Consider the following 8,498-nt stretch of genomic DNA (forward strand, 5'->3'; position numbering starts at 1 on the left):
TCCCTCCTCCTCCCTCCTTCCTCCTTCCTCCCTCCCTCCCTCCCTCCTCCTTCCCTCCCTCCTCCCTCCCTCCCTCCCTCCCTCCCACCGCCGCTTGGCTCTATCTAAGGCTTCAGCTATAGATGCTATGAACTATAGTATTCATTAGCGCTACTCTTCGTCTATCGCGCGCCCGATACAAGTGAATATCTAATACAGAAGCTTTCCACCGGGAAGACGAGAGCCCGTGTACACTACACACGTTCTGTGTCTCTCTCTCTCTCTCTCTCTCTCTCTATATATATATATATATATATATATATATATATATATATATATACTCTACTCTATATCTCTACATATATACTTCTCTATATATACATACATATAAAGACAGGTAAGAGAGAGAGAGAGAGAGAGAGTGAGCGAGAGAGAGAGCGAGAACGAATCCTCAAATTAAAGCTAAACTTTTTACCACGCTCCTAGCTGTCATTGCATAAATGGTTACAAGCGCAACTCCGGCGTGCCACCAACGATACGACATTTGATCCGCCAACAGAGTAACACTTGCCGACGCTACCGCGCTGCATTAATCGTAAATTAATTCATGTTAGCCGAAGCGACATATATACTGCGCGCCCCTAAGGCAGTAAGCCTGCTAGGGGCTTCAAAGCGACAGGAGAGCGAGTGCACGAAGCAGCCATATAACGTTATTGGGGATAGTGTTGTTGCGTAGAAATCGCAATTCTCTATCACGACACTAAAATAGCACAACGTGGAAGTCAGTAAGACCAGGTAATAATAACGTGCGACCTTATGCCGAGGATTGCAGCCATTGTTTCATTTTGATGTTGATGTTGATGTTGATGTTGATGTTGATGTTGATGTTGATGTTGATGTTGATGTTGATACGACCACCGCCGGTGGGCGAAACATGTTATAAGGCGTGCAAAAGAGATGGAAGCAACCAGTAACCTACCAGAAAATTGGCTAATACCAGAATTCTGGGAGCCTCACTTTCGTGCACAACATTTCAGTTTCCGGCTCCCTTGTTTGAATTCTGACGCATCAATTATCATATTTGCTCGCTATAAAAAAAAGTAGCAATTCAACCGGGGTGGTCGCTCAAAGGCCATGCCTTACTATATATTATTCATATTGATATTGATAATGATTCGGACATTGACATTGGCACTGGAAGTGACATTGATATCGATATCGATGTATTGATTCACGTGAACCCCCCTCCATTTTGTTTCCGCAGGCGATGCTAGAGAAGTACGGCTACCTGCGCTGCAAGATGCAGCGGCGTAGGCGGCGCGACGTCTACGCGCTCGACAACCTCTGGGAGATGCTGCCGACGGCACCCGACAGCCGACGTCCGGACGCGTGCGGCGAGGCGGCTATTCGCGAGGCGGTGCGAGAGTACCAGAAGACGTACAAGCTGCCGCAGACGGGCGTTGTCGACGAGGCGACGAAAACGATGATGAGCGAGACGCGATGCGGAAACCGCGACGACGAGCAGAAGCTGCAGCCGACAGAGAACGCGACGCTCGCAGCGGCGGCCGACAGCAACTCACGGCATTTCGTGCAGAAGCGCGCCGCGGCGCGGCACGGTCCGTCGAAACTCAGAAGCCTGCTCATACCGCAGCTGAGGACGTCCGATGCCGAGGTGACGCTGCGACGACGTCGCTGGGCCGACGAGCACATGCGCGAGCTCGAGAGTGGCGCGCACGACGAGCGGGCGCGTCGCTCGCTAGAGCGCGTGCGCGAGCTGCGGAGAACCCGGAGAAAACGGTCGGCGGTGCTCGGTATGGACACGGGAGACGCGTTCAACCGACGCATCGTCACGTGGCGGCTCGTCGACACCGGCTACAGCACACAGATGACCATCAACAAGCAGCGCACGGCGCTCGGTCTCGCCTTCCGCATGTGGAGCGAGGTGATACCCGTCGTGTTCATGGAGGACAAGCAGAGTCCGATCGACGAGGTCGATATTAAGCTTGCCTTCGGAAAAGGTGGGGGGAAGATTATTGTTATTGTTACTGTTACTGTTATTGGTATTGTTATTGTTATTTTTCCTCTTTTTCAATTACTTCTTCGGCGTCTTCTTTTTTTCCTTTTTCTCCTTTTTCTTCGTCGTCCTCTTCCTCTTCTTCTTCTTCTTCTTCTTCTTCTTCTTCTTCTTCTTCTTCTTCTTCATCTTCTTCTTCTTCTTCTTCTTCTTCTTCTTCTTATTATTATTATTATTCCATGCTCCATCGGTAAAGGATTTGTAACGATATTTTCCGCTGAAGTTCCGTTACAATGGGATTTAGCGATGGTTGCCAGTAGAAAGTCTTGATGCAACAAGATTTCCAACTGTTGGCGATGTATACCTCGGAAAAGTCTACGGCTATGTATACATCTTAGAATATGTACGGATTAGAAACCAAAGGTAGGGTTTGATTTCGCCATTTGATTAAAATAATTTTTAATGAATAATTATTTTAATTACCGTAGGCTGACTTCGTAAGTCGTTAAGATTGCTTGTGGGCTCAACTACCGGGACTTTCGGAGTCAGACTACAATTACTATATTAGCAGGCGTTAGCTATTTCGTTGGATAATCGGCGAGGGCCAGTAAAGAAGTTAGACACTCTGGCCTCGTATCTCGCCTACATCTGTCCTCGCTGGACGAGAGAAAATTTACGTTGCTGTCGTGCGGTGCCTGAACTTTCCTCCGGTCCATCACAACAACAAATGTTCGCGCCCCTTGCCATTGATACAGCAACGTGCCTAGAGCAGTAGGTGGTAATTCTGTTATTGGTGCCTAATAGGTCGCGCGGGCCCGTTAGTATTGCGCGAAAACGAGCAGCCGACTGAAAACTGGCGCCAGACATTAAACAAATCAGTGCGCCACGTTGTTGCAAAGAACAATGATTAATTTGCGAGACCTTTGCGCAACGTGAAAGCTCCGCGGCCATAATCTGGTCCCTAATACGGCAAAGTAATTGCCACCATCTTGCCTATTCTTCGTTGTCAATGAGGTGTTGTGAGGTTAGTCATGGGAAAGCTCTGCCGGCTAATCCCCCCTTGTAGTTCAGCCTGCAACACTACTTAGTTAGGGAAATCTGTCGCGGGCCGGGCCTCTTGATCGCCCACACAAATAAACCGCGCATAGAATTTGTTTTGCCAACTGCTTTTTAACGCGCAGACAATAGGCACGGCCAGTGTTCCACCCGCAAGGCTGTTGTCCCCATCTTCGCCCGGACCCTTGTTAACATGGCCTTATCGCTCGGGGAACAAGTTTGTCGTGTTGTTACAGCAAGTAGTCACTGCGGACGGGGCAGAGTCCCCAGATTTGCAACAACGGCGGCCGTGAATGTGTCTGATCGGGTCACTTGACTCCAGCTGGAGTTGAGGATTACTCTGACCGTAGTCGTACGCGCTCAGAAGTGTTGCGCGCCGGTTTTCACTGTGAATAATGTTAAAAACAATCGATGTGATTTGAGTCCCCACTGTGCTCTATATAAATCCAACCGCAAACAAAAGTCGTGAAGTTGCATATTTTTGAAACTGTATTTGCATTACTGGAGTCGCGCACGTAACGCGTGATTTTGAGTGACAAAGATGTTAGTTACAAGTTACAAGTTTTAGAGACATGCAGATGTGTTATATAATTACACTCGTCGATATTTTAGGCAATTTTCAATTTTGGCATTCAGATTTTGGTAGCCAAAAATTTGCGCGAAAATTAACACGTTTACATTTACAGACGCGGGTTAATATTTAGATCCCTGATATCACATTATTATACGATGCAGATAAGACCAATTGGTCGGTCAAGACCAATCGTGTAGACGATCAATCAATCAGTCAATCAATTACAATAATCAACTCTAAGAAGTCGTTGCTTCGTAGCTGCATTTGATATACATTTGGTAGTATTTTGTATTTTATAACTACTACTGGTATTTTGTGTTGAAATTGCAACAATGAGTCCGTCCAATATCATCTCAGCTTTGCCGGATAGGGAGTCGTAAAGCCGGATTCTGTGAGTGAGTCATATAATCACTCATTGCTTACCAAGTAAATCGACGCGCGCATTCAACAGTTTGTTGCGCGCATCCATTTCGCGATAGGAAGCTGAAGGCGGTGAGCAGCGATGATGGGCTACACGTGTTACGTGTCGACTCAATTACAGCGTAACTTACGCTCCGGCGCCATCTGGTTCCCAGTAAAGACGTAGGCCGAAGATTGACGCGTGTACAACACTTATTAGGAGCAGGCTACCAGATGTCTCCGTCTCTCACTATAGCCCGACTGTTTTTATTATACACACCCCAATTATCAAGGTAGTTCCCTCACAACGTGAATGATGAGGGGCATGTCTTCCTCCGCTATGATGCAAGCCTTGGGTTTTATTATACGTTCGTTATATGTTCCAACAAGCATGTTCCATATATATATATATATTTATATATAAATAAATATATATATATATATGTGAGCCAAGCTATCTATCTATCTCTCTCTCTCTCTCTCTCTCTCTCTCTCTTTTTTTTTTTATATATATATATATATATCCTATATATATCCTTATCCTAGCATTGGCCTTTCACCTTGAAAATGCGGTGTCGAATATAAGTCTGGACGCAAAAACACTTACGTTTTCTTTTATCGGTGAAAGACCATTCTGAGACGCGCGCACGTGTTCAGACGGTAACCGTCGTGGGTTTACCAACGTCGTGTACGCAGCTAGACGGTCTCACGCCGTTTGATAGATGTTCAGTCGTACGATGGTACGATGGCTTACTTAAAATAATCGGCAAGGTTTATTATCTATTTTTCGCGTTCTGCCACCGGGTTTATTTCAGTACACTGTGGCCGGCATCAGAAAGCTGTTTCACGTTTGATGAATAATCCGAAAAGAGGAAGAAATACATTTATACGACGCACTTCATGTTGATATTTAAATTGTGTTTTTTTCTTGCGATTGTTAGTTAATTGTGACGGTTAATAAATATTTTTCTGACGATTATCTTGATATTTCTACCTCAGGCGAGCATCTCAACTGCCCGAATAAGTTCGATGGTTACGGCGGACAGCTGTCGCACGCGTGGCGACAGGGCGACATACATCTGGATGACGACGAGTATTTCACCGTCGGCAGCAACCAAGGCACCAACCTGCTGAAGGTAGCCGTCCACGAGATCGGTCACGTGCTCGGGTTGGCGCACACCAGTCGCAACTACTCGATAATGTACGCTATCTATCAGAAGTTGATACCCAACGCCAATTTCGAACTGGGATGGGAAGATCGCAAGGAGGTTCAAGCTTTATACGGTATGTCTTTTCATCGGCGTGCTGCTAGAGATTGCTAAGATCATTGTGTACATGAGAAGTCTTTATCGCGAACGCTCGTAAACTGTGAATTCATGAAATCTATATACCGAGAAATCATTGTTTCCGAGGCTTCATATACTCAGATCGACGCCGAGAGAAATACGAAAATAGAAACAGAGGCGCGAGTATAATAAAAAAACACTATAGATACATTCGCAAGGTTGAATTCTTTGCTCTGATTTATGTCAATGCGATAAAATTCACAGCTGAAAATTCTATAAACAGCCACAGATGATTTTTTACGATATTTTCCCATTATTTCCGCAGGTGTATGCAGCGGAAAATTCGATACGGTGTTCGATTGGATCAGACGAAGACCCGACGGCCAGTTCATCTACAACACTTACATGTTTCGCAATAATCGATATTGGATGTACGAGAATCGATACAATCGCACACGGTACGGTGATCCTCTGAAGATTGAACCCGAATGGAAAGGATTGGAGAGTAACATCGATGGATACGCGCATGTCTGGACGTACACGGAGAATACAGTGTACTTCTTTAAAGGTGAGCGTAGTCCCCTTATTATAATGTCCTCCAACGCCCTTATGGGCCCTTTATGCCCCAAGCATTTACGTCTTCTGGCCTAACACAAGAAAATAATTCGTAAGAAAAGCGGCTAACAAGTCCAGAAGGTGTGGGCATGTTGTCATATGCCGGGGCATTAGGAATTACGTTTATACTAAGTTACTTATAGTTTAAGGATTGGAGCTCACATATATTATAGTTTCCTCATCCCGTCGTAGAGAGGCACGGACTGGTAATAGCGTTACATCACGTACACGGCTCAGTGATTATGTACTTGGTTTCTTTGGGGGATGAGTGCGGGCCATTTACAGCCACACACCCTACACATTTCATTCCCAATTTACTGAATAGTATAACCAGTCCTGCCCGCCGAGGTCAGAGAAAAATGACGTAGCAAGAAGTGGGGAGTGGGAGAAAATAATTCTCAATTTGTGAGCTAATGCGCCGTAACAGGTATGAAACTCACTTTTGTTTGTGTACGGACTGTTAATCTTCTGTTACAAACTTGGCTTATTAAACCTCAACGCGTAGCAGACGTGTTATCATATGAATTACACTGAACCCCGTACACACGACGGGTAGCATTCAGCAAGGGTGTCGAAGACCTGTTTGATATAGTCTGTCTGGGTTTTTACATCGGGCGTCTGGTATTCCGCGCCCGCACACTATCGGCATTTACACGGTCCGTATATTTTTGAACAAATTGCTAATTGTGATACTTTTGCGGCCTCAAACTAGATGATAATACACACGATGTAATTTTGTTTGACATTCTTTGTATCGATTCAGTTCTTGTTGCTTAATTGTTATCAATTCAATTTCTCATGGCTAAAATCCCGTTTGTCGTATCGCGACACTGTCTCTTAAAAATATTGTAATGTTGATTAGGCTGCCTAAATTTAGTGACCTAGATTATGCACAAATCTAATATCATCCGAATGTAAATAAAACCACCCGTTAAATTGTCTTTGCACAATGTGTTGATTTATAGAACAGTGCACTTTGCAAACGGTCGGAAATCCAGTTCGCCATGACCGTAACGGGTTGTAAACATATCACGTCGATTGCACGTATACGTTAGCCTGAACTGTGGACATTGCCTTCTTCCAGGTCATCAGTATTGGAAATACGACAGCGAGAATGACAAGGTGTTCGAGAAGTATCCTCGCAATATTTCCGAAGATTTTCGAGCGCCTCCCGGTTCGAATTCGCCAAGCATCCCAAACAATATAGATACTGTGTTCTTCGACAGGCGGGATGGAAACCTGTATTTCTTCAAAGGCGACAAGGTGAGTTTCTAGACGTGAGAGGTAAAAACCACGAAAACCGATTATACTTCCTTGCCGTCGTTTGTTAGGCGACACGATATTTGCATTTAAAGTTCTGTGCGCTATGCGCATGCGCTCACACAAATGGTGCTGCACAAATTGTCTGCTTGATAGTGACGTATACAATATAGTCATTATCCAAGAAAGTGTTCGATCGAGTAACGATTAGACCATGCTTTATACCCAGTCGCGTCTTTCCTTGCTAATAGCAACCGCATATGGGTCTCTTATCTAGAGTCAGTATTTGGCTGCATGTAACAGTAAGGGCGATTATTAGCTGGATTCTGTTTAAGTTGCCTATATCTGCGTGTGAGAAGTATGTGGATAGTATCAACGCATTCCTTTTGCGAATGCGTGCTTTATTGCTATTATAGAATAGAAGTAAAGTGATAATGTAAAGGTATATAAGAGATATAAACAGCTGAGGACATGCACGAGTCCATAGCAAACATAATGTGTAAAAGGTACGGTGCTCGCCGTTATAGTTTAGAGACAAATGTAACAGAGCTTAGGAAAATTATTAAACGATAAATAGATTCGTCCGTTTGCCATTACACAGTATATAACCGAGCCGCGCGGAGTGTCTCTCGGCCTCCCTAAACCGCATACGTTGTCGCCATAGTCTTATCAATGCTTTCTCGCCGAGTCGGCAGCATCAAAGCGATTCGCGGAGTATGTTTATCAGGATAAATGCCGGCAACCGTGTTGACTTCTGCGGCCGTCTTCAAGCGGGAGTCCGCACAGAGCCGCGCCGCCCGGAACAAGGGCGGCCGTTATGCGTGCGACCGGGCACCGGGCTCATCCTATTAGCCACAGTCAATTAGCTGTTTGCCGCTTAGCTAGCTTTAACCGCAGCGAACAGCGGCCACGTTCGAAACACCTGCCCGAGTGCAAGAAGAGTCGAAAGATTCAGCGCCGCGCGGTCGCTAGCTTCCTGTTAACGCGTCGGGCCTGTTGTCCAATTTGCCACTCAGGAGCGTCTATTGTTCGCGGCTGCTGCGTACTGTCGTGGGCGGGGGAGGCAGGCCTCGCGGATTTGCCGCCCCGTCGCCGACAGAAGTTGCAAATCCCCTCCGTAACCCGTATAGGTGCGCACGCAAGCGTCCAGCTAAGCTGTGTGTGTGTGTGTGTGTGTGTGTGTGTGTGTGTGTGTGTGTGTGTGTGTGTGTGTGTTGTTAGTACTACCGACCGACGTACGGTACGGTACTTACTTTTACGTTTAACGTTTACTACGAACGGTACGGTACGGTACTACGTACGGAACCGGAACCCG

General features: G+C 45.8%; 1 protein-coding gene across 1 annotated transcript in view; it reads left to right on the forward strand.

The window, feature by feature from the left end:
* LOC106820112 (matrix metalloproteinase-21-like) overlaps positions 1-8,498 on the forward strand; it is a 33,366-nt gene that overhangs the window by 20,005 nt on the left and 4,863 nt on the right. Inside the window, exons 3-6 of the mRNA XM_014824667.1 lie at positions 1,244-1,997; positions 5,022-5,306; positions 5,634-5,876; positions 7,008-7,186. Coding sequence (XP_014680153.1) covers positions 1,244-1,997; positions 5,022-5,306; positions 5,634-5,876; positions 7,008-7,186 — 1,461 coding nt within the window. The remainder of the gene's footprint in view (positions 1-1,243; positions 1,998-5,021; positions 5,307-5,633; positions 5,877-7,007; positions 7,187-8,498) is intronic.

The sequence above is a fragment of the Priapulus caudatus genome, unplaced genomic scaffold, assembly GCF_000485595.1.
Source record: "Priapulus caudatus unplaced genomic scaffold, Priapulus_caudatus-5.0.1 Scaffold40, whole genome shotgun sequence".
In the NCBI taxonomy this organism is placed as follows: domain Eukaryota; kingdom Metazoa; phylum Priapulida; class Priapulimorpha; order Priapulimorphida; family Priapulidae; genus Priapulus; species Priapulus caudatus.